The sequence below is a fragment of the Falco biarmicus genome, chromosome 13, assembly GCF_023638135.1.
Source record: "Falco biarmicus isolate bFalBia1 chromosome 13, bFalBia1.pri, whole genome shotgun sequence".
NCBI classification, from domain to species: Eukaryota; Metazoa; Chordata; class Aves; order Falconiformes; family Falconidae; genus Falco; species Falco biarmicus.
In genome coordinates, this window is record NC_079300.1 from 18,841,355 (window position 1) to 18,868,105 (window position 26,751).

At 41.8% G+C, this 26,751-nt stretch overlaps 1 protein-coding gene across 11 annotated transcripts; it reads right to left on the reverse strand.

The window, feature by feature from the left end:
* Positions 1 to 1,341: 1,341 nt before the first annotated feature.
* On the reverse strand, positions 1,342 to 26,666 carry MFF (mitochondrial fission factor). 11 transcript variants are annotated; one of them, XM_056358465.1, is made up of 10 exons: positions 26,528 to 26,666; positions 20,503 to 20,720; positions 19,436 to 19,608; positions 18,706 to 18,794; positions 14,673 to 14,747; positions 10,976 to 11,134; positions 8,602 to 8,619; positions 5,182 to 5,244; positions 2,363 to 2,447; positions 1,342 to 1,998 (listed from the first exon to the last, which is right to left on the reverse strand). In XM_056358465.1, exons 2-10 carry the CDS (start codon positions 20,717 to 20,719, stop codon positions 1,867 to 1,869), a joined length of 1,011 nt encoding a protein of 336 aa, XP_056214440.1. In that variant the 5' UTR covers position 20,720; positions 26,528 to 26,666; the 3' UTR covers positions 1,342 to 1,866. The 11 variants fall into 11 exon arrangements, with proteins under 11 accessions (XP_056214440.1, XP_056214439.1, XP_056214443.1 ...); XM_056358464.1 differs by lacking the exon at positions 26,528 to 26,666 and adding an exon at positions 25,705 to 25,933; XM_056358468.1 differs by lacking the exons at positions 14,673 to 14,747; positions 26,528 to 26,666 and adding an exon at positions 25,705 to 25,933.
* Positions 26,667 to 26,751: the final 85 nt, after the last annotated feature.

The following is a 26,751-nucleotide window of genomic DNA, read 5'->3' on the forward strand; positions in this document are numbered from 1 at the left end:
GTTACCTGTACAACTCTTCATAACGTCTGCAGTAGCTCCAGCTCCTTGGGTTCATACGGTACACCGTCAGCTTAAAGGCTGCGGTATAAAATCGATAGAAGCACAGCGAATGTGCAAAGCAGGCCCTTCCCTTCGCAGCGACTTCATTAAAAGGTACATGTTTGTATTGTTCACGGGTGTTTGTATCATTCACGGTAAGAAAACATGCGCAGCAAATGCCCCAAAGAGCCGGGGCAGTTGCACAACCCCAGTGAGCAAAGCTCCGAAGGCCACACACCACGGGCACTGCGGCACGGCGTGTGGAGCGGGGCCGGCAGCCCGCGCAGGAGCACCCGAGCCACCCCGCACCGGGCCCGGTGCTCCACTGAACTTGACAGCGCAGGGAACGTACCAGAGCAGTGCCCCTTACCCGGCCACTCGCAGCATGCGCATCGAAATCCTCAAGGCTGCTCAGGCCGCTGCCGCTTCAGCCACCTGTCCTGCGCGGGTGCTGCCGAACCCCAGCGCGCAGCCACCCGCCCGGGCCAGGGGCTTCCTCAGCGCGTGGGTGTCCCTGCACGGAGGTAGCCCCGGTCTGGCTCTGCGGCCTCTGCCGCTGCAGGGTGAGCTGAGGACATCGCTGAAAGAGGCCCCGCATCCTTCTCTTCCACAGCCGTTGTGCATCATCATCTCTTCACCCGCCTGCGTAGTTCTAGAACCCAGAAACGGTCCTGCCCAGTGGTCTAGGTCTAGGAAAGGTGCCCAGTGTCACACAGTGACACAGATTAGTTGTTTCATACACCCCAAGGGAAGGGGCTGTGGCTGCTAAAGCACTGCACGGGAGCGGAAGCGGCAGCTGCAGCACAGAGGCCGAGGTCTCCCCAGCACCACGCACGGCTCAGCACTCCCTCAGGCAGTATCTACCAAAAAAGGTGGTGGGTCTGGGGCTGGACAAGGGATGTTTAAACTGACCACGGAACGTGGGGACCCCAGGCTAGCTTCCCGTACCTGCGTGTGTACCACACGCACCAAGAACAGTGCCACAACACACAGGGGACGGTGGCCTGCAGCAGGCTATTGGATGCCCACCCATTTTGAGTTGTTCAGTCCATCATCGCTACTTACTTCAAAGACAGACAGTTTAGATGAACCCTCAAATAATTTTTCTTAAAATAATATTAAACAATGGTTTGAGTTTTCTTGTTGAGAGTTTTATTAAATATACTACATCAGTATCTTTTACTCCATAATATTTTATCACTCACAGACTGACTTGCTTAAAAATGTATTTTATAGAAAAACATCTGCAAAATTAAAACTAAAAAAAATACATATTAATTACACACCTCTGGACAATCTGCATGTTAGCAAAGAATTCCTTTTATTATTTGACCTGAACATGTGCTTAAACAAGGAACATACTCATGAAACAAGACACACTCCTTGAATATGGCACACCTCAAATTACTCAGACAAAAGAAACTAGTGCAATCACGTTTAATTGCATCTAACAACAGAACAATAAAAATTACTTTCTATTCTTTCCAAAGCCATTCCATTTGTTTTCTTCCCACCACAACAAAACATCCAGTGGTTATTCCTGTAGATTGCTGTCCTTACATTGCATGAAGCAAACTTCATATTGGCTGATCCGTATTTACACTGAAGCATGCAAAGGAGGATACTGCAAGTATTTGCAATGCAAATCTATTAAATACATTATAACTGAACAACAAGGTGTCCCTTTAACACTGCAATTCTATAGCCTTTATCTGTGGTGGAAGTTTCCAGTGTATGAATTATAAAACAGCATACAATTCAGAAACAGAAAAAGAATTTTGCAAATTGTTTGTATTTTCAACTACTAAATCTTTCCAAGAGCTGTGTCTAACGCCGAAACCAAAGCCAGCTGTTGAGTAGCCAGAAAGCTACAGTAATCGAATACATGATCATTTCCCTTTTAGCACGCTCTTTGTTTTCTTCTTCCAGAAGTTGTAGGCGACGATTAAGTTTGATTATCTAAAAATAAATAAAGGCTTTTAATATTTGATTAAAAGTTGCCAGACTTTCTAGAAGCTTCTGAATAGCCATACAAAATTAGTATCTCAGACAGATGGATTTTAAACACTTGATAATTTGACTTTCTATCTTCAGTCACTAATGATCAGATCTTGCTGGTCTTAATAAGCAGGAACAGAAATGGAGTTGGACTCCCGAGATTCCCAGAACAATACAGGATACGTGAGGGCAGTCCAGCAGGGGTACAGAGAGGATCCCTCACCATATCTGTTATGGATACCTTTGCAGCCACATAGAAAACCTGTTCTTCCATTCTACTGCTACAGCTTTTTCTTAATATTATCAACTGCTATACTTCACATACCTGTCTTCTTAAGGAAGCAGCATCTACAACTGTCATGTCGTCTGGTGTTCCATCAAGCGTAGTATCCAAGTTGGAAAGACCATATCTATCAAATAAGGCAGATAGCTTAGCTGTCTCATCCATGCAAAGATAAGCAAGTACCATATTTTATCAGCATTCTAGTAGATTTATTTTTTGGTGGTGATGGAGAGAAGAATTATAAAACTTTTCCCCTAGCTTTTACAGAGTTGTCTGTTTCAATAGGATCCCAACTGAATAAAGCACAGACTCATATGAAGTGGGTAACTGCTTGCTTGCATCTGGGTTTATTGCTCTCCTAACGTAAATATTTTTTAAGGTTCTCCACATAGACAGACTTCTTGCTGTCACTTGGTCTCTCATAAGACTGCTTCCAGTTATTTAACTGATTAATGAAACCTGAAAATTACCTGAGCTGAAATGCAAAAGTTGCAAGAGACCTGGCAACAGATCAGAAATAACCAAATGAAAACTTGGAAAGAATTGGGTGTCTTATGCTTGGTATCTACTTAAATAGCCCAGGTGGACACCTACTGAGATTAATGATCTCAGTCACATTAATCTCAGTACTTCTGGCAGAGAACCTTGCAAATAAGGAGTCTAGCGCAGAGTCACTGCTTGCTGAACCTTGCATGCATGAGAAAGTTTGTTCCCAGAGCACCTCTCAGTTTTCTTAATGTAGCAATTCAGAGAAAGCATTATTCTAACTCCAGGGCAAGTTAATTAATTATGGCACATTTATTATCAGTTGGAGAGTGGCAGAAAGTCTACATAAAGTATGGTTTTGATCATCCAAATGCTACCTCTTAACCAGATTCTTTTCTAACCACTAATAGGTAAAAATAGTTCCTGATGCTGCACCTACCGCTGAGTTTCTCACTTCCCGTCTTAAAAACTCAGTTTCCAATATTAGTTCCCTTTGACTCACTTTCTCATTAGGACATACAAAGAACTACTGCAAGCAGCTTAGGAAATTGAACAAAATTATATCAAGGCTACTGAATTCACAACAAAATATACCTAAAAGAATGTTCAGCATTTAATGACAGTTAAAGAAGTCAGCTTCGACTACTGTGAATACCAACTAGAATTCCTGAAGCTTGCAGAACGCACTGAAGTGCAGACAGTATTTTGCACTGCATGCTCCCCATCACTTCCAGCAAAGTTCTAAAGAACATCCTCAGCTCTGGCAACATTCTTGTCCCACCCCAACGGATAAATTATCAAATTTTTCCCTGTATCATTGTTCATTAATATGTTGTTTCTAAATTAAGAATTGCTGTCTCTAGATGAGAGTTGCGTTAGTCTGGATTTAGATAACAATGAGATCCTTGAGCAACACTGTATAAAAGATAGGAAGCCAATTACGTTTTGATCTGTGGATTTTTGGGTCGAAGGGTACACAGGGAGAGGGAAACCTTCTCTAGGTGAGATCAGGATAAAAATAGCTTTTAGTAAGGGAATAGTCAAATAAGCAACTGTCTGTCCACAGGGTCATAGCTGCTTTTAAAACACAGTACGAAGAAGGAAAAAAAGTTTTGGAAACTCTTTTTGTTAGGAAAAGGTTCTTTCATTAAGGATATTATTAATTTTTATTCTGAGGAGACTTCAAACATTCACTTAACTATAATTTATGCTATTTACTACTTGTAGTTCTTCCAGTTTGGGCAATACTACAAAGATTGAAACTGTTGCATTTTGGGTTGTTTTATTCTCCTCAGTGCTGTGAAGCCCACATTGCTAACTCAGCCAAGTTATTTTAGAATAAACCTAAGTTAATTGTAAAACAATTTGAATATGTCTACTACTGAAAAAAAGTCTGAAGCTTTGCGTGCACACACACAAAAAATAATCAGCTTTTCCTTACTACTACAGATCTCCTGAAATCCAAAGAAATTTCTGAGGAGGGTCTTTTTGTAGCCATATTTTATTTGTAGTAGATGGTAAAAAAATAAGAAAATTCCAGGAGAATCACAGCATAATTGTTCCTCATCATCTCTTGGGAAAAGCAGAGAAGCTAATCATTTCAGTGAGATGGGCACACCTCCCTCCCAGGTCACATAAATTTAACATAAAGTCACAGTGTATCACTGCTGCTCTACCAACTTTCAAACCATTGCAGGTATTAAATCAAGAGGGCTACCAGCAAAAAATCCCTTGAGATAATCTCTCGGACCATTACAAAAACTGAATTCCTGAGTTAGGGAAGAATCACCAGCTTGAATCCAGTGTCTACTTAAGCACAAATGTAATATTCATTTCGATGAAAACACAGAAGTGTAGTGGCAAAGAGGAATGACAGATGTGGAAGGGACTATGTTTTTTTCCTTCATCCTCATCATGAGATTATGTGTCAATCTTATATTCAGTTCCACTGAAACTACGTCAATCTGCCAAGATAACGGCAGTGAAGAGGCACCCAGCTACAACTAACAATCACAGGCACGTTACTAAGAGCACCTGGGCAAAACAAGGTGATGCAAGGCCAAATTTTCTAGCAATAAAAATACAAAACTTACTACTAAATAGAAAATACTTGAAGTATACTTCTAATGTCATTTAAAAGCCTCCCTGCACACATCACTTTGAGTCAGAACGCTGCAGCACGTTGTATCTATTAGATAAGTGGGGTCTTTGCAGGTGACTTGGATGGGTAAGAAATAAAAGCCTCTCAAGAGTTGAGAGGGAGGATAGAAATGAGCATTGTGTTTTAAAATAAGGACACTGGAAATAGGGAAACAGAACCCTGGATTTCAGAATCTAAATTAGTGGATCATGACTAACAAAAAAATACTCTTTACCTGGTGTTGTCGTGATGAGGGTTAGAGGAAGTGGTAGCAGCTGACCCACCACGCAACACTGGCCTACAGCAGGGTTTTGCAGACAGAAAGCACAAGACAGAAACAGGAAATGACAGAGATAAAAGGTAAAACACACAGAAAAAAGCAGCATCAAAATACTTCCACGTATATTGTATAATGTTTCAATGCAATATAATACCTATTTATTTTATTGTAAATTGCACTTTGTATTTCTTTTATTAAAAATTAATCAATTCTTAACGTTTACACAGCTAGGACATGCAGGCAAATTTTTCATGATAAAGCTTCAATTATGGGAGACAAACTGCTGGAACAGAGATTTGGGCAGAGGTTATTTGCTTTATAAAATAACCATGGGAAACTTCAGGTTTGAAAAAAACCCAACTCCTCCCAAAAACAAACAGTCCACCCAACAACAACGGGAGAAAAAAAATATGTATCTACGCATACTTATAAAAGCCTTTTAAATCATCCTCTCCTCCATCTAGGGAAAGGGTAGGTTTGTCTTGTCTTTATGCATCTATCCTAGCTGTAATTCAGAAAACCTGGGCTAGTAGCCTAAGGACCATATCAAGTCCAAAGAGAGGTAGATCACTCCAGGAAGAAGTGACTAAAATGTTCAAGTAGATGGTATGAACATCCTTACAAGTGCTGCTTTTTCAATTTCTTTTTTTTTTTTTTTTTTGTTCTTTCTCGGCAGAAAGGAAGAAAAGGTAGAGCTTTTTAAGTTGCTGCAACTCCATAACATACATTAACTTTGCAATAAGCAGTTACTGTGTCCCAGTTTACAGAAGACACGAATACCAGCAGTACCGTCTGACAAAGCTGGTACTATGTGTTTTCAGTACCTCTGCTAATGAGGCATTAGTGCTCCACACCTGTGATGTGTAATACCCTGTTCAAGAGCCTGAAACCTTTTTTTCAGTTTCTTCCATTTTCCCAATGCCAACAGGAGGTACTCGTACCATGCATTTAACCCATGTATACTACAGGCTATAAAATTAAAGACAAAGAGAATCTAGGTGTGAAGATCTTTACAGCAGTACATGTAGGAGGCGGAGACTTGGTGCTGAGGTGGCTGGGAGATCACTGTGGCCTGGCCTGAAAACGAGCAAGAACCATACAAAAATATCACAACCACTGGTGTTTCATTTAGGATCAGGATCTAGGAGCCTTAGCAAACTCTGCTACCCAGTACAATACTTACTGGGACCAGGTCCTACTGTAATCGGCACTCTAAGTGCATACCACAGTGTTCTTCCATCTAGCACATAAAATAAGCCAGCATGATGCGTTTTACAAAACAGAAACCCCCATTCCCAATACATACAAGCAAAGAATATTCTTACCTAAATGCGTAAGGCCTTGCAGAAAGTTATCAAAAAAGGTATTCCTATTTTTTAATCAGAGAAATAATTCAACTAGTCTAAAGTCTTGTCTGTCAGATGCTAGAACTAAATACTTTGAGAAAGTATAAGAAACCCAGCAAAGAGCAGCTATGGAAAAGGTCACAATTTCATGGTGCACACAGGTCACCTTTTAATTAATTAATGGGCAGACATGTGAACACCAGCTTGTCAGTATCCACTGTGCCAGCAGGCACTTCCCGCACCATCTGACACAGGACAACATTTGGATTTTGTGTAATGAGAATCACAGGTCTCAAACGCCCTCTGAACTCTTTGCCTCTGTGGTATTTGCAGCAAGCAAAGTTTTCTAGCTGTTGTAGAACTAATCAAAACTAACTAATTCACACTACCCTTCGCAAGGAAAGCCTGGGGCTTGGAGGTAGCTGAGGGCTGCAGCAAGGAAAAAACCTGGAGCACTCTGGGATCTATGCAAATCAGGAACTTAATCCAAACTAAAGGCAGGTCTTTAATCCCACTTCCCAACACAGCCAGGCTGTTAAGAAGCTGCACATGATTTCTTCCTTTTCTCTGCAGTTCACATCTTGTTTCATTACAGGTGGACCCAAAAGGATCACCAGAGTATTTCCCTGCCTCTCCCACACTTTTTACTTGCTTGGTTTTATACATCAACAAAAAAATTCATTATATAGATCACAGTGGCCTCAAAACTGAGATCACCCAAAATCAGCAGCAAGTGTTTTGGTAAATACAGAATGCACAAGTGTAATATAGTTAAGCTATTAAATACATGGCCGCCTTTAAAAAACTGAGTAAGAGCACATTTAAACTTTGAATTTTCTGGCTTCTGCTGCCAATTCCATCCTAAACATTAACACATGATCAGAAGAAGCCGTAACTCTGAGGTCAAGTATACTCAGCTCTTAACTATTTCACTGCAAACACAGCGGCAGCCTGAAACACGAAGGGAATGCACAGTAATACAATTTAATGACAGTGGGAAAACAGGCAATAAGGCGGTGACCAAAGGAATCTGGTCTGCCTTCCGCTGCTTAGAACAGAGCATGCAATGGAAATACCACAGTAACGATGATCGTAAACACGTGGTCTGGGAGGAAAACAACAAGACGTGGACTATCTAGGCATCTGGGTCCAGCTTCCATCATTTCCGTGCGTGCACCCAGGGGACGGAGGCAGAGAAAGCAGCTGTGCTCTTTGTGCAGCAGAGAAAGCAGCTGTGTTCGTTCACCTCTCACTGCACTTTAAAACACCTCTGGAAATCTCGGAAAGGCCGTAAGAATGGGCACCAGGACTTTACGGACATGTTCTGGGCATAAACTGGGTACGCAGCTCAGCTTCCAAAGGACAGAAAGGACTGGGGCATTGAAGAACCGGTGACCAGAGGAAAACTGCTTTCCTTGCTTGTCTCAGTGCTGTGAGCGGTTACTTCCATAAAGCGATAGGCTACTGCTTTGCCCAGGCTCCTACATATTTGCAGACCTATTTAATTTTCTTCTGAACTATATTATTCCAATCTGAAGTTATATGTAGCCCTCTTCGATGGTCTTAACTCACATCCCATTTTATTTCTACCATGAAAAATATCATTAACTTGCTCAGTGTAAAAAGTGATCTCGTAGCACCTCAGGATATGATTATATGGGTAAAGTTTGTTAGAAAGGGCTATTCTGATTAAAGGAAATAGCAGTAAGTTTCCATACGTTTTTACCCTAAATAAAAAGGCACTGACCCAAAAGTATTGACCCAAGAGATGAAGAACAGTTCAGATAAAGCACAGATTTCAACACAACTCTATTCAGATATGAAATTGCCTTTTTTCCTGCGTTTAAGACAGCACTAAAATCTCCTTAAATGCAGGTTGTTGGGGTTTTTTTTTGGGCAGGGGTGTTCTGGGTGTTTTTTGCCCAGAGCATAAAAGATCAGTCTTTTAAAAGACACTAGGTACAGGCCCTACAGTCACTTGACAGAAATTGAAACAGAAAAATGGTTAGAACTGGGAAACAAAACTGACCTATTGTCCTCGTCCAAGCTGAAGGAAATGCAAGAGTAAACAGACAGTGTAAACAGTGATAATTAAAATGTTGCCCATTTAAATAACCTATTATGCGAGCAGTGCTGGCATAATTCATTATCTGCAGCAGTACCATCAGCACCTACCGTTAGCAGTTTTCGTAGATTGGAAAATATTTTGAGGGGGAAAAAAAAGAAAGGCAAGCCATGAAGCATGTTAAAAATATTTCCAGTGAGTAATACATAGTCAGATCTTGTTCATTTTAAAAGATCTCTTCTAGTATTAAGCATAAAATATTAAAAGAGAGAAGGTTTTAAGATAGAAAGCGCATTACACAGAGCAAAAGTGCAGCAATTTAAAATGAACAATATTTTGCAACCATGCAAGTGGATCATCCAAATTTCACATTCCTACGCCAGCTGTAGAGCAATGATGGGTATCTAAAACCCAGCCACAAAGAATACACTTTCACCTTCTTGACAGGTTCATTATTTTGGCATCTATTTGTTCACAGGTGACTAGAAACAGGTTTCCCATTTCTTCTAGCAAGTTCACTAAGGACACCTCAAAAATCAACCCAAACCAGGAAGAGTAATGCAGCTTTTGAAGCATTCAGAACCCTCGAAATTTTCTGATAATTTAAGTAAGTTGAAAGTGTATGTATGCATATGTGTGTATTTTCCAGAATCCAAGAAAACATGGGCAAGAACATGCCTAATGGAAACTAGGAATACAACCTGCTAGTTTCGCTGCAGACTGGGGAAAGAGCTAGAATTTCAGTCTATATTTTAACAAGGACTCTTGGCAAAGTATCCGTAAGTGCTATTATTCACAGACAGCAGAATTCCTCCTTATCTGGGAGCTTCAATTTTGTAAAACAAAAAAACCTTGTAACTCCATCTGGTTTTTAAAACTGACATGGAAAAAAGGCATTGCTGTCCAGCTGTTGACAGGCATCAAAATTTTAACAGCTACAGCCTGAAATTTCATAGGATTAAGTCAGGGTTAAGTACCCAATTCGAAGAATTTCAAGGGAAATTATGCAGCTAATTTCTTTTCGGTTTTTTTGTTTGTTTGATTGATTTTTTAAGTCCCAGTTTAAGAACACAAAAGCCAGCAAGACTGGAGTTCTCTACAATTCAGGCATGTTAATATGGGCATTTATATGTTGTCAGGTCAGCAAACATGGTGAGCTACGGGAGGTGCTAGTTCGGAAGGTGACTGCAAACACACAGACATTCACAATAAGATTGGCTTGAGAGTCACATTCTATTACCGAAACAACTAGAAAGCAAATCATTTAACTTCACACTACAAAACATTAAGAGTGCTGCTGGGATATTAGCAGCCAGAGGCAGGTGGCAAATTTCAAAGAACTTGCTCACACAAGCCACCCTGAAGGGCTGCAGGAGGAACGTGCAGTTTCTCCCAGTGTTCTTGCCAATTATCTCCTCTAATTGGACCTCTTGGCAAACCCCAGAGGTCTCTGCTAGCCCTACACTAGAGACTAACTGTGTGCAATTTTTACCTGAACCTCTGTGCTAGCATACTATTGAAATGAAAATTGCTTTTGGCAAATTAACCTTGCTATTACTAGTCTTTATGAACGTTTCTGTAGCGTTAGACATGCCGTTCTTGTAACGCTTAGAAGTGCCAGATCGACACAGTCCTGACATCAAGTGGGCAAAACTCCACCGACGAGAATGGAAATACCATACAATGATTGCCCTGAGGATTGTTTTGGCTCATTACCTCTCAAACTATCAACTCCTCCATAAAACCAGAGACAGCATTAATCAGAGGAGCAACCAGCTTCTTGGTATACATTGCCTTTCTTGCTCTCAGCATCCAGCAAAGTGGTCACCAGCAGTCATGTATCAACCAGAGACTATTCCCAGTATAAACTGAAACAGCCTAAAGTCTTGACATGTTTATCAAAAGCAGTGTCTGCAATGCCTTGCATCATATTCTACCCTGTTTCTGCACATTTGTTTTAATGTTTTATGACAACATCAGCCCAATCTTATTGATTTGCACCACTGCTCACCGACAGAAAAGCAGGAGACAAGGCTAGTAAGTTTGCAGGCTCAGGGTCAAGTATTAATTGCAGAAAACACTGATAATCTGGGAACACTTCCTATTTTTTTACTTGGAAGGAAACCAAAACAATGCTATATTTGACTGAAACAGAAGCATTTTGAAATGTGAATTTTGGACAATTAAATTGCTTATGAATAGTGAAAGCAAAGGAAAGCAAAAGCAAATAATTTCATCTCATTATTTCATAAACAGAAACCAAACTCCACTAAAAAGGAGAAAAGAAGGGAAAAAAAAAAGGCAGCAAAAGCTGGCAGAATCAGTGACAACCAATCACCTGCGGTTTTCATCCAGCACATCCAAGACCTGCTGGTAAGCCCTACGAGTGGAAGACTGGATAAACGACAAAATGCCACGAGCAGAGTAAAGATTAGTTCCATCTTCAGGCAACATATTGGGAGGACAGACACGAGCCTGTTGCAGTGATGGTGTCACACTGTTCGTACAAGCATAGTAAATGAAGAGAGAAATACTATAGTCAGATTTTAAATTAAAAAAGCTTTTCAAATAGACCCCATTCCAAAATGCTTATCGCTTGCTTTTGGTTTACCCTTCTCCCACCACTATAAGGTAACACTCCCAAATTCTAGTACCGTAGGGATCATAAGCTACATTTGTGTATATTCTTTAGAAATAAACACAAGTAAAAATCCAAAACCAGTTTTGATCTGTTATACAAGGTAGCTTTAGAAAGTCCAAGTCCTCACTGACATCAATGAGAGAAGTGTTTTTACAAGCATCAGCATTTAAAAAAAATCCTACACAGAATTTCCTTTCAAAACAGAAGCCTTTTTCCATAAGGAGAACCTCACACAGAGCCTCTTCAACAAAAATTTGTCTTCAAGCTGTGACTAAAGATCAAGATAGTATTTTGATTTGCATGTGAACAAAGTTTAAAGGCAACTGCAAGCAATTCCAAAAAAAGCACAGAATTCATAACCCAGTGACAACAAATTACATGATCTGACTCTTTGACCATGAAGCAAAAATAATACTTAAAATACACGGGCTTGAAACTCAAACATGACCGTTTGGATTATAACAAACCTCATATCTATCAGACAGAAATTAGTTTTGATAAACTGCCTCTGATTTGCTTACATTTCTTTACATTCAACTTGACTTTATCCACATTTTCGTTCACACACATAGGTATTTTTAATATTTTTTTATTTAATCCAGAAACTTTAATTAAAGGCAAGATGCTTTTTTAATAGGAAGTAATTCATATCAATTTACTTGTAAATATTAACACAAATGCAAATGCAGTGTGAGTCACTGTACACTTTAAATCTTGGGACAGTTTTTATTCCATGATTAGCATCCATCATTCAACACATTTCCTTGCCACTTGTGCTTTGATCCAACACTTTTTGGATTTAGAATGCCAATCTTCCTGCCTTTGGCATTTTTAAGAAATCAAGCAAAGCATTACTGGCTGAGTGCTTAGAAGCTGGTTTGGTATTTAGATAATCTCTAGATGGGTTGTAATTCTATGGATGCTCTTATTTTGAATATAGTTGCTCTGTAACTGGCCGGCACTAAGATCACAAAATTGAGTAAGAAAGAGAATTCAATTGAAAAGGCAGAGTCAAAGCACGTTAGATGGATGCCACTTCACCCACAGAAGAGTTCAGCCATCCTGTGCTTCAAAAGACTTGCAAAGAGAGCAGTGGCTGGTGTTTAACTGATACTGGTCATTCATTATTACCTGAACTGCAGGTATTGTTTCATGCTCCTGTAGAGTACATTTGGACAAGAGAAAGTAAAAGGGAGGAGGAACACCTGTGCCGCTTCTTTACAGCTTTAATCATTCTCCAAGACTTGTAGAATCCATCTTTCTCATACTTACAATGACTTCTACTTTGCAATCAATGGTAGTGGTCACACCCACACCTATTACTCTTACGTTGCATTGGAAATAGCAATGTTCACTAGAAAAATATCCAGAAGCAGGGGCAAGTATGGAAATATTGCCACTAAAGGGAATTTGTGAGAATTTCTGCTCCTTTGTGGATTTGCTGGCTTGAAGCAAATGAGGGAAGAGCTGCAGGCTTAAACTTGTAGTATGTTTTACATTAAAAGTAATTTTTCCTTCATTTCCTAATAAATTTCCTAAAATTTCCTAATAAATCACTTAAGAGATTTATGGCATAGGCTGAAAGACAGCTTAAAAAAAAGGTAACAAACAGTATTTAGACATATTGCAATCTAGAAGATCTTGTGGAACTCCTGCTGTCCAGAATGATATTACTATACATACCACAGTAATGTTATTTGCATACAAATTTTCTGTAGATACCGAAAAAAAATCCTAAGAAACTATTTAACTAAAACTGTGCTAAATTCTCTAGAAGAACGTTACATGTGCTGATTAAATGGGAAGTGTACATAATAAGGAAAAATCAAGGCAGACTTCACAACTAGGTAATTCCTAACCCAGTGGTCTAGACTCTGAACTACTTTATGCTTGTCATTTTCAAGGTGGCTTGTAAGAAAAGGCAGTTTCAAGAGATCACTTCATTCATTTTAAGACAGTATTTAATTCTTATGTAAAAGACTATTTAGTTTCTTAAACTATTTAATTATTTAAAATCTATTTGCTCCTGGATACGAGCTAAACTGCACAGCTACATGCAATTACTCAAACTGTCTCCACAAAAGCTATTGCTAATTTTAATAACCTTCTAAAGTGCATTGTTTGAGAAAGACCTCTCTCTTCCTTTCTGTCTGAAAGCGAGAGTATTCTTTGAAGGGCTCAAATGTCAGGATTAAGGAATATGGGAGGGGAAAAAAAGGAAAAACAAGCCAAATTTTTCTTCTATTTCCCCTTTTCAGGATTCAAAATTATTGTCCTGTACATGTGGTAGTCCTTTGGACTATATCAGAGACCATAGAGAAGGAATATTATGGAGCAAATATCTGAATATAAACCAGTCAAGATGACTTAAGAGAAGAATCTCTAACATAAGGATAATTCTTTAATATTTAGTACGGTTACTTATCATTACACATTGTGGCTCTCTCCCTTCTCTCCTGCATTTCTAGTTAAATGGTCTTAGTCCTAGGTATAATTTTGTTTCGAATTTCTGAAAAGAATTCTTATATACAGCTCCAGCCACCTATTTGAGCACTCCCTGTTTACAAACACCAGTCAACTGCAGAGTCCAAAACCAAAACAAGCAACATGGAATTACAGAAAATACTATGGAAGAGCACAGTAACATTCCACTACATGCAGAGTTTTTAGTTTAGCAGTAAGTTCCCCTAAACCTTCTCAAAGCATTTGTGACGTACACAGGGTTTATTTCAGGTATTTCTCTGACTGACAGTTCTGGAAGTAGCAAATGAAAGGTAGAGATTTAACTAATTAAGGTTACTCTAAGTTCAACCACACAGAAAGACTGTATTCTCATTAAAGACGTGCACACCACCACCCTTCACCCCGTAACTTGCATAAAGAACAGAATTTCTCAAACTGTGAACTGAATTCTCTAGAGAGATGTGTTTTTCTAAGGGAAAGGCTGAAGCAGAAAAAAATTAAATGCTGTTCCCTCTTCCATGCATTCTTGGTCGTTTGCTGACTTTCAATGCAGAAGTGGAATCCTTGCATTCAACATTGGCTGGCAGTGGTCAACAAAGAGCTTTGTTTCTCCAGCTGTTCAAAAACAGCCAAAGAACTAAGAATCAAACAAACTAAAGCTATTTTGAAATTTCATTTTTCTTTACAAATCGGTTCTTAGTTTACGATGTCCCTTTCATTTGCTTTTCTGTGTTATTTACACAGGGAAACAATTTGACCAAGTTTGAGAAACCCTGAAGCAAAATTAGAAATCAGACATTCAGAGTAGCAAAGGCTGTTTCAAATTTTATATTCTAAGCTATAGATATTTAGTCAGAAAATTAGTATTGCAGAGAGCTACATAATTAAACACACTCTTGATTTTCATATACCAGGTAACATTTAGGCTTACGTGCAGTCCTTAGTCGAAAGAGGTGACTGGAACCGTGGCATTTTATTTCTTGGGACAGTATCTGATCTGTGCCACCTTGAATAATAATTGTAATCTCTTAAGTAAGCATCCTTATAAATAGCGGGATTGTAATTTAGAGCGCTGTCATTACCGCTACACAGATAGGTAGTTATTGTACAAGCAGGTGCCTACTTGTCTCAGCTTTTTAAAAAGCATTTGAAAATTACTGTCTTTAGTGAACCCAACTCCCGAAAGATTCTCAGATCTGTCTCTGCATGCAACTGGGTGAAAAGAAGAGAAAGACAACAGAAAAGAAACAACTATTTGTACCATGTAGAGAACACTGTGATAGGGAGCTCAGCCATCCCTTTCCCTTCCGTCTGACAATCTATTCCAGAATGTTTTATTTTGTCACTTTGTAGGTCAAGCACTGGAATTTTGCACACTACATCTGAACATTTTGTCCAAGGAGGACAACTGTGGCCTAGATTAAAAGTGGATAATTATAGTCCTAGTTAGAAAACAAAGGGTTTAAAAGGCAGTGCTCTGTGTGCTTCTTCCATGGAGTCTTCATCACAGCACCTGAGCAGACTATCATGTCTATCAGGAGGTTGAATCAAGGAGGTATGAGAATCAAGCAAACAAGCATTAAAAAAAAAAAAAAAAAGGAGGGGGGGCATTTTTTTTATAGGAATTAAATATTTAAAGTGAAACATGTACTCTCCTATTTGAAGATATGAACTGGAGTCACACAAGCAGAGGAATGAAGAGCTGATCCTTGTCAAGTTAGACTACCATAGTATTTGTTACTGTATAAGTAAACTATTTAGACATGATATGAACTTAAAAGTCAAGCCAGTGCTGATGAAGTAGCAATGTATCATTACAGTAATTAGAACAAAGATTATTTTTTTTAGCCAGCAACACTGGAGATAAGACCTTTAGGAGCAGCTGGTTTCTTAGGTTTTTGTAGCACTGGAAAAAAATAGTATTTCTAGATGGTAAAGAAATTGCAGCGTGATATAAATGAGGTAACAGGTGTACAATTACATTTTCTGTAGTTCATAGAATATATTTGTAGTACAATTTATCTACTTAAATGGTCTAATTTATCAATGAGGAAGTTAAACTTAGAAGACATGCATCACATTTACTACGAAGCTTTTAATAGAAATAGCAGTCCCTGAACAAGGTGATACCCGGTACCATCTGAGGTAGCATAATTTACAAGCAGGCTGGTTTGCTTGTATTGCCTTGTTTAGAGCTATACAGTAACACTTCCACATGGGTAGCTTCTCTAAGTAGTGACCAGTGAAAACAGAACGCCACGTTATCAAGTTTGTTTCTAGAATTACTACTTCTCAATTTATTCACATGAAAATTGTGTATTTTCTCTTTAGTTTTCAGTCTATGTCCTGTGGGCCTAAACCGTGAGGAAACAAGAGCTAAGAGATACCTTCTTCATCAAGTACAAAAGGTTTGGCTTTCCTGCATTTGTGAGAGCTATACAAGTTCCACCACGAATATAGTGTTTTCATAATCTGAACTCCCAGAACATTCTCCTGAGAGTTAACCAGGTACATAGTCACATTCTCTACTTGGAGATTGACAAAACCTGGACAAGGGAGAAATGCCAGACTCAGCATCATGGAGAGTGCCACAGCATGTTCAAAACGATCTTTTTTTGGCTCATACTGAGTCAGAAGAAGCAACGACGACAGAAAAAGAAGCAGTTTCTAGGAACCAGAGATTTCAAAACAGTTATCTACACATGAGGCACAGCATAACTTCTGTCATAAGAAAACAAGTACTTGGGAGGAAAAAGACAATGAAGTTCTACTAAAATAAGTTAGCTGCGAGTCAGCAAGTACGGAACACTGCAGTGATGAAAGACAGCTTCTTCCAGGCGGGCAGCAGAGAGCACAGATACAGCAGGCTCAATATTAGCTAGCTGTTATTTTTCATACAAACAAAAGAGAAGAGATTCTGGATCAATCTGAAGTTTACATTATTTTCCTAAAAGGCACTCATAATGGAAACTGCTTGGCATTGGGAGTTTGATTTATCTGATAGACATTATGCAGGCACTAGCATGGGCATCAAGAGAAGAAAACTAATCTCCAGATGTGTCATCATTTCCTGGCTTTTCTAAATGATAAACTGAGTCACGCAAGCTACCAGTTATATGTCTGCTGATCACATCCTTTTTAAAAATTTACAGGATTCCAGGTGCGTATTTTATTGCTAAGCCTCTGAATGATTGATAGTAGATTAATAAACTGACAGCAAATAATATTCAGACCATCTAAAACCAGTAATCCTACATGTAGCTACTGAGCAACAGCAACAGCAAAGCGCACAGGTGCGTTTTGCAGATTTAGGATTTTCAGATTCAAGAAGTCCAAACACTTGTGAGAAATCTGACAGCAACTGGATACATCCAGTCAGAGCTGATCTTACCAGTTTCCCAGATGGCACAGCCCATGACTTTCAGAAGACTAACCTAACCTGGGCAGCAAGGACAGTGTGATTTCAAGAAATGGCAAGAATTCATATACCATCTGTTTTTCCTTTAAGTGCAATACATCAGAGACTGGCAAAGCAGAGCTGGTAACACTGAAGGGGTGAACTTTTCCACAAGCAGCTTCCATCCCACGAAGACCACCTATTCCAGCACGCATCGTGTGCAGACTATGAGACAGGCAAGCCAAGGCCATTCCTGAAGCGAAATCTAACAGGACGTAACCGGATGACTGATACTACAGGGAACCTGGGCACTTAGTAGACTGATAGAACATTTGGAGACTGTGCTGATCAGGAGCTTAAGGATATGAATCTAGTTTTGCCAGCTCGGTGAATATATATGACTCAGCAGACTTGAATACCTACACATCTGCAATCTATAAGTCTGTATGAACCAAACACCTGATTAAGTAAGATGAGGAATATATGCAGCAGTATTTCTAAGAAGATCTAGAGAAGGAGAATTACAACATGTCTGGAACATGCACCAAAGTACATATCACCAGTTTTAGCCAACCTAACTAACAGGTAGACAGATACATAGTACATGTAGTACCTCCTACTGCCCCTGCCATGAATAGAAGAAAACAGACATTTCTAGGACATAATTAAACTTGATCTATTTTGGATGAAAAATAGGTACACCCTAAGTAGGTCATACACTTATTTCCCTCTAGATACAGAAAATTAAGTTTATGGTGCTTTAATTTACATTGGGACAGATTAATTCCATCTTTTAGGTCTTAAATCTAAGATCTTTTTGACAAGGGAGTGTTCTTTATGGTAGCTGTATCAGGGAACTTTTATATATGAGTTTGAAGTGTTACATTGCCAAAACAGTTATTGCTAGCTGGAAAGATGTTGTCACTCAGAATAAACTGCGATTAATCAAAGACTATCATATCTATTAAAAATATACAGACCTGTATGTCTTCAGAAAGCACTGTAAGAATTGCTACCTCAGATGGTAACAACAGATGAAGCTTCCAAATCTAAATGCTACTTGCCATTTTGGTCTCAAAAGATTAAGAAATATACTCACAGATTCCAATGCATTAGAGTACACTGCCACTAAAGGAAAACTACTTATTCTAATATCTATGAGGAAATACATATATTCTTTCTTCTAAGAATGAAAATCATTACAGTATCAACAGTGAGAGAACCTGAACATTTAGATGCACAAAGAACTCAATTTCCTGAAAATTCGGGGGGGAAATATTATGCCAGCTCAGAACCTGATAAATCTCCTGAAGTAACAATTCACAGTAACTGGTGAAACCAACTGTGAGCCCACACACTCCCACCTACCCATCCACTGCAAGAAAATACTTCACAAGTGAGTCACCTCACTAAACAAAAAGCAGAGAAATTAAGAAAAATGCTGGCCTTATAATATATAAAATTATGTAGTTGCCACAACATACAAAATATTAGTTGGAAAAAACAAATAACAAGGCGATAAGGAACAAAGTTGTGTGTCTGGAGTGCACCCTGTTGCTCTACTCACATGGAATCGTTTCGGGCCAGCTGGCCATTCTGTCGGGTGGCGTTTTCGCTCATGGAACGTTCTCTCTTCAGTCTTCCCACTGAGCGGACCTGCATGAAAAAGGAGAAAGAGGGAGATAGAAGACAGGGAATTCCACAAGGCACCTAATAACTTGCACTGGAGATTTGTAAGTTAGATCTGCCCTCAGACAGAAAGGCTTTTTCATGGTTTCCACAGTGATTAGGAGGAAAACAACTGATGACAGGATCTGATGTTGGTACATGTAAAACCAAGGTCCAAACTTATTGGAAGTCATGTTGTTATCTATTCATGTGGTCTGACGCCACAAGTATCAACCAACAGAATTTTGAATACTGTGTTTAATATTACTTCCTATCACCAGAGATAAATATATTTCTACCGTATTTTATGAGTCTATAGGATATGCAGCTTCATAAATATTTTTCAGCTTTTAAGATGTCAATTACCACCATCCACCTGGATGCCAATGTTACACCATTCTTTCAAGACAGTTTTCAGAGTTTTGTTAAAACTCACTAATTCTATGTGGTGTTCTATCATCTGGCCGTGAATTCCAAAGGTTAATGATACATGTTAAAAGAATCTTAGTTTGTTTTTTGATAACCTGTAAACTAAAGTAGATCTGCAGCACAGTAGAGAAATCATCGGTCATTTCACCTTCTTTATTAGAATGCTTCTCAACTAAGGAAAAAGCAAAGTAAGTACTAGCCTCTTCATTCTGAGGTGTCTGCTGTGGAGGTTTTTCTAGGTCCAAAAAATCTAGCGGTCGATCACTAAGAGAAATAACACGGGGAGGAGTTTTCAGTGCCAGTGGTTTGAATGGAGTAGACTGAAGAAGGTCAAGGTCTGGTGGTCTGGAAAGTGGAATGTCTTCACTATTACCTGCAAGAACATCAGTTGTCAATGGAAAGCAAGCAGTTCTAATGTCCAAGGGCTAATTCTGAAGTTCAAAAAGATATCACATCAGTTACTTCCCCTGACTATGCCAAATAATTAAGTATACCTTACTTTAACAGAGCTCATATGTTAAAAACTATGGTTAAAGCTCTCGTAAAGACCACATTAAATCGACACTTAATTGAACAGTTTCTCTGAGAACAATGATCCTGAGTAATCCTGAGCAACATCAGCTGTTACTGCAAGTGAGGGCACCTCTAATCTCAAAACACAGTCCTATGTATGGTGTACTTGTTTAGGAATAACGGTGTCTGGGGATGTGAGGATGTTGCTTTTTCAAAGCTTGAAATATATGCATGTCACACATTTTGCAAATTGTAAGGCCTTCAGCAGTTCCAGGTCTGCCACCGTAAAGCCCGTGACCATAAATACTAAACTAAGTATTGACAGAGTTCACACAATAATAGACAGATCCTTAACGTAATTAGCATTCTTATTATAATCACATTTTGCATGGCTAATATGTAGTACATCTCCAAAACTTGTTATCGTTAATCAGGTGCAAATCAATAAACATTAACTTCTTTTGCTCCAGAGGTGCTTTAGTAGGATGCAAAGTCAGCAATTAAACTTTCTGTTCATAATTCACTTGTTAACTCTCTCCACTACAAACTTTACCAAAACTATTCATGAAACATTTTCAGAGCTTAAGAAACTTCCTAAGTCAAAGTTGATAAGCAATAACTGTTTGAAAACCAGAAAGCATTCTACAGGTTTTTCTTTTAAAAATGTACCAGTACATATTTTTGTTCATCCAGAAATTTGGGGAATTAATTTAAATTTTCACCTTTTTTTTTTTTTATTGAGATGCAGACATACCTGCCACTACAATCCGCTCTGGAACCTGCATAGTTACACTGGCATTTGGAAATCCTTCTTGGACGCCCTTCTCAAGGTCAGCATTTTGAGGAGCTACTTTGAGTTTTTCTGGGACCCTCATGCGCTGACTGATTCCTTCGGTGTATTCCATTTCATACTGAAGGCGATTAATTTCTGCCATCTCGGCAGCTGGAGATGGGAACGCAGCCCCACTCATTCTGACAAAAGAAAACCAAAAGCTGTAACAGCAATATAGGAAACCAGCAGAAACTGTGTCATGGAAACCCTGTTCTGATTGCTAGGCAAGTGGTAAATGATCCTAACTGAACAGATTTATTTAGAGAAACAAATTATACAAAAAAATTCATAGGAAGGGTAGTCACAAGGAGATGAGAGTCGAGGACAATGACAGAAGAACAAAGTAACCCTGTAGGCAACACTCCAAGCTGCACTGAGGGTCCTCAAACTGAGCTGTGGCAAAAAGATGTCATACATACATTCTGCATGTAACGTACTGTTCCTGCACTGGCTGGTGGGAAAAGAAACAAACCCAAACCAACAAACCAAAAAGGACTTGTAGGAGATGTGTTGGGGACTGGTAAAGAAACATGAACTATTGGTCTGTATTTACACAGATGCAGGGTACTGGTACTTGAGAAAATGGATGAAGTCCTACAAAACTGGGTGTTGAAGTAGCAGAACTGAAGAAGGCTGGCTTGGGCAGCAGCCTTCTGCTCGCTGTCACCCACCCAGACCGCACTCCATCTTCAAGGGACAAAGCTCCTTACCAAGAGCCTGTCAAATTGGCTTGAAAACCCAGCACATTTGTAACTCGTTCCCAATCACAAGCAATTCTGGAAACTTCTCACTTCAGAATTTTTCTGTACATGAAAATCTTACTTTTGCAGAACAGATACAAGGCAGGCAGAGTGAGAACAAGACTTCACTTAAACTTTAAAGGGTTTGCCAATACTTTATATGTACATTTTCCTAGAAAAGGAGGGGAATTTCATATGAAGCAGCGGGGGAATTTCCGAGAAACTGGGCTGTGAGAGACTTACTAATACTGTAACTGCTGGGAGCCATTATCAAAGACAAAGACAAACGGGCGTTTTGAGGTTAGGTTTACGGTTGAGAGAAAAAGAAATCCCAGAGCTGCACTCAGAGGTAGGCTGGAAAAGGGGCTGCTGATGCTGGAAAGGTAACTTGGGTAGCTGGGAGAAGTTGTTGACCTGGGCAGCAGCTAGTGGACCTTGTTGATGGCTGTCCTGGCTTTGGCTGGGATGAGAGTTAATTTTCTTCTTAGCAGCTGGTGCAGGACTGTGTTTTGGATTGGATGTGAGGACAATGCTGATGGCACGCTGATGGTTCTAGCTGTTGCTAGGTGATGTTTATACTAGTCAAAGACTTTTCAGTTTCTCAGGCCCTGTCAGTGACAGGGCTGGAGGTGCACAAGAAGTTGGGAGGGGACACAGCCAGGAGAGCTGACCCGAACTAGCCAAAGGGATGTTCCATACCATAGAACATCATGCTCAGTATATAAACGGGGGGGGGGGGGGGGGGGGGCGGGGTGGTGTTTGACCGGGGCTGCCAATTGCTGCCCTGGACTGGCTGGGCATTAGTCAGCAGGGGCTGAGCAACTGTACTGTGCATCACTTGTTGTCTTTCCTCCCTTCCCTTTGGATTTCATTCTTCTCTTCTTCTCATTGCAACAGATACTACTACTAGTATTGGGTTTATTTTATTTCAGTTATTACATTTTTCTTATCTCAACCCTCAAGTCTTACATTCCAATTCTCTTCCCTGTGGCTGGGGGTGGGGGAGCAATGAGCGAGTGGCCACATGGTGCTTCATTACCAGCTGGGGTTAAACCATGACAGTGGCTCAGGTGGAGACTGTGATTATGGGCTCGGTTAAGAGGGACATCCTGGAGCTGCTGCTGGGGCAGGGCTGGAAAGCAGCTCCCAGAGGAAACTGTCAGCTGCAAGGTTGTGAGAAACTTTTCACCCAAGCAATGGCTGGGGGGCCTTGTCAACAGCTCAGACTGAGACAACTGTTATTTTTAGGGCTAGGATTGAGAGATACTTATTTCTATACGTGTGTGTACATAACAATACATAATTGCAGTTTTTCTGGCAAACCTGCCTCTGGGAAGCATAGCCTGCTCTAGCAAGAAATCTTTTAGTGGTTTTGCTTGAAGTAGTTCCTTAAATGAAGTAATCTATCCTGGCAAAAAGGCAAGTTTTGCCACTATAATTGCAACTGCATTCTTTTACTATTTTTGGCATCAGGGCTATGTCTGCTGCCGAGTGCATGTTCTCATAAGCTGACCACGCTGAACTTTGCAAACAAAACGCCTCAGTGCAGACCATGTATGTGGCAGGTGAGACAGACCACGAGCCATTCCTCCCACCACCACACAGAAGCGACACTTCCCATATTTATCAAGAAAACCTCACTCTAAATAGTAACCTTCAGACAACGTAAAGAAACATACAGAAGGACCTGGATTGTGTAACCCTGTATTAAATGCATGCATTTAGCATATTTAAGATGTGATCCACTTGGCAATCCATCCTGGGATCCTCAGTGTTATTTTCAGGACTTTCTGTCACCACAGGTCAATGAAAGAATCTCATTCATCTCGAAGTCTCAGTGTAGCACAGTAAGAGAACGGGGGGTCAGGGAGAAGGCAAGAAGGTCATTGTTCTATGTAAACTTAAAACAAAAAAATAGTTATAAAGGAAATACCTGAAGTGATGCAGATTTAATACATCTGTATTAATTCTTACTGTTTGTATGTATCCATGAAAGAAACTGGAACAACTCATTTCATTAGAAATACACACTTTGGGGTTTTTTTTGTCCCGGATGTTTGGTCATGCGAGCTAGATTTGTCCTTTTTGCAAGACACTGGGTAGATCAGCCAGTGATGTGAACAAAGTATAGTTTTCTGACATTTCTATGCTCCAAAAGGTGCTGTTCACTTCAAAACACAATCTATGATCAGTAAAGTATTTCCAGATCAACAGGAGTAAAAATCATGTCAATAAAGAGACCGAATTTTAAGAAGAACTTGAAGTACCCAGAGCATCTACTGGCTGTTACAGTTATTGCTCACAAGAATTGACAAAAGGTGTTTCACTGCTTGTTCACTTTCCCATTTTGAAAAACCTGTATGGCTCTAATTTTTGCAATCAAGTATCGCTACACTGCAGCAGTGTATATACCACAGCATCCCTGAAGTTTGGCATTGCTTTTGTACGTAAGTCTGCAGGACAACTGCCTTTCAGCTGTAAGGTAACACACACTCAAAAAAGAAGAGCACTAGAACAGCCACTTTATAAATTAGATAGCACTTGTGTGGGTTTTAGCTGTACTATAGCCAAGGAGCTATAGATGCAATACCTCCACGTCTTCCTACTCTTGCCTACATCTCATCTACTTTGGGTCTTTAATAATTGTATTTTCTGTCAAAGTGATTTCAATTTTCATCCCTTTTTACAAGAGAAAAGCAAAGCAAGAAACAGTGAGATTTCAGCAACAGAAAACTTTAAATATTTAAGCAGCTTGTTAAGAAAATCTCCAACTATTTAAAGAGAACAGAAATCAGAATTGTTTCTGTAATGTTCTTGTTACACGAAGCATTTTACAGAAGACATTAATAATAAATCAGGGAGAAGGAAGAATTGGTATTTACAGAACTTAGTAGGGCTGAGGGCTGAGAACAGAAAAGAAGTCTCAGAATGACGAGACAATAATAATACAATCACAAATACAGGACAAATAAAGGACAGAGAGCAGCTGAAGCACAAAGGAGCATGAGTGGCAAGTAACAAAAACGGAAAGAGAAAATCCAGAGGACAAGGGAAGAGAGAGTAAGAGAAGTTATAGAAGGTGAATGATACATGTTCAGAAAGCCACAGGGGTACCTCCCTCTCCCTCTCCTAGACAAGAGCATCAACAGAAGAGATGGCAATGAAGCAACAATTACGAAGCTGAAGGATGCCTTTTTGTCAGCATTCTGGCAAGAATCAGACATCGGCCATATCTGTGCTGCAATCGGGAATGTTGTGCACAGTGCACATGACTGCGTTAATCTGATATACGTGAAGATGAGTACTGGTAACAGTACAGCTGTGCCAGCACAAGAGTTCAGAGCAGGTTTTACAACCTTCAGGGAATCCCTTGTAACTTCTCCAGCTACATTATTACTGTTTGCTCCCCACATGGCTACTTTACAGCTGGTCTGTTGAAGCACACAGCAGCTACCAGGCGCTGCTTTGGCAAGTGTCAAGACAGCCTTCTGCCAAGTAAAAAGGGGGACAGGAGGACTTAAAGCAAAGTTAAGGATGGGTATTATAGGACCCAAAGGACGCTGTTATGGAACCCTAAAGATGTCAAACATATATTCCAGAGGCATGCAGCGTCAGAGGCTGTGAAATAGCACAGCACTAACGGAATGGTTTGAAGGAAAGGACAAGTGAGCGTAGGTTAAACACTGAAAGCTGTTCTGCTTGGCACAGTCACACGTGCTGAACTCTTAAAATACATTACCCCCTCTCTTTAGCGCAAGGATGACATGCACAAAAGCCTATCTATTATACATGAACAAGGCTAGGGGATCACAAAACACTAAAGGCTGCATTCTTTCAAATTTGTTTTACTCCAGCTGGAGATTTAATGCAAAACACCTTTTCTTTTTAATAGGAAAAAATAGCGGAAACGTTGGGAGGAAGAAAAAAAGCTGTCACAGGCCGCCAGCCATTGGAACAGCCCTGGAACACCCGAACACCCACCGCGCCGCGGCAGCGGCCCTGGCCAGCGGAGGGGCGGGAGGGCCCCGGGGCCGAGTCTGCGGAGCCGCCCCGGCACGGGAACGCTTCCAGCCGGGCGCTGGGACGGGAGCCGGGCGCGCCGGGAACGGGCAGCGGCTCCCGGCCAGGGGGCGCGGGGAGGCGAAGGGGCGCCCCAGGCGGGGCGGGGGGCTGGCAGCGGCGAGCCCCGGGGAGCGCGGGGCGGGCGGGAGGGGGGCCGGCGGCGGGGGGCGAGCGCGGCCGTGAGGAGACGCGGCGGGACGGACGGCGGCGCGGGGGCCCAGCCTGGGGGGACGGCGGCTGCGAAGGGCGGGCCCGCGCCCAGGCCAGGCTCCCCCGGGACAACCGGGGACGCTGCCGCCAGGCCCCGGCGGCCCGTACTCACCCAGAGCGGCGGGGAGGCGGCGGGCGAGCCCAGCCCAGCCCTGCCCGCCCCGACCGGGCCGCTCCTGCCGCGCTGCGGGCCCTGGCGCTGCCTCCGGCGGGCGGCGGGCGTTAAGCGGCGCGCCGCGCCGCGGCCCCGCTCCTCCGGTAAGACGCAGAACGCGGCCGCCTCGGCCCCATCGGGCTCCCGTAAGGGCTGCCGGGCCGGGCAGCGCGTCACGTGACCGGGGGAGGGCGGAAGCGGCGCGCGCGGGTGCCTGACGCGCGCGGGGCCGTTCCGGGGCGGGGGGGGTGGCGCAAGGTGACCGCGGGGCCGGGGTGCTTGCCAAGCGGCGCCGCTGTCACGGCGACCCGCGGGCCGGAGGGAGGGGGCGGCCGGCCCCGCTTCCCGTGCGGAGAGCGGCCGGCAGCGGCGCAGGGCCGGGCGCGGGGGGGCGGCCGGGCCTGTCCCTCTGGCTGCGCGGGGGGCGGCCGCCAGCGCTGCCCGGCCCGGGGCTGGGGCCTAGTGCCTCCCCCGCAGCAACCGGCGGTGCCCAAGGGGAAGCCGGCGCCCCCTGCCGCTCCCGCCGGCCCGTGGGCGTCGGTGCCGAGGGGCAGCGCTTCTCTGCTCCAGCTTCGCGCTGTGGCGGGGTAACGCACTGTGTAAGGTGAAGCACGGGGACCTGGTTCTGTGCTGGGCGGGTGGGAAATGCAGCCCGGCTGCGCACGGGCGAACGGCCTTGAAAGAAGAGGTGCTGCAGGGCACCGTTTCTGAAAGACGGCTGTCACTGAGGCAACTGCACGCCTCAGAAAAACTCAGCTGCTGCTTCAGCTTCAGCTCTTACCGGCTGGTGAACTTCACGGTCCTGTTGAGGGGTGCCTTTCCTATGTCAGTCGTCCCGTCCCTCCACCCCCCGTTAGCCTTACATGAAGCTTTTCACCAAATCCAGTTGACGGGGATCTCTTTCCTGCTCGACTTAAGCCCGGTTTGCAGACCAGCTCTGCCCGCAGCGCAGCACCTCATGGCGGTGAAACACTTCCAAAGGCCCCATTAGGTGACCCCGACCCT

Bases quoted from the DNA above. Each gene is read 5' to 3' on its own strand.
- MFF (XM_056358465.1), bottom strand. From the start codon at position 20,719: ATGAGTGGGGCTGCGTTCCCATCTCCAGCTGCCGAGATGGCAGAAATT. The intron at 11,135-14,672 runs GTAAGCCTAAAT...TTGTACGAACAG, and splicing joins CTTTCGACTAAGGACTGCAC to TGTGACACCATCACTGCAAC. The intron at 1,999-2,362 runs GTATGTGAAGTA...ATTTATTTTTAG, and splicing joins CTGCTTCCTTAAGAAGACAG to ATAATCAAACTTAATCGTCG.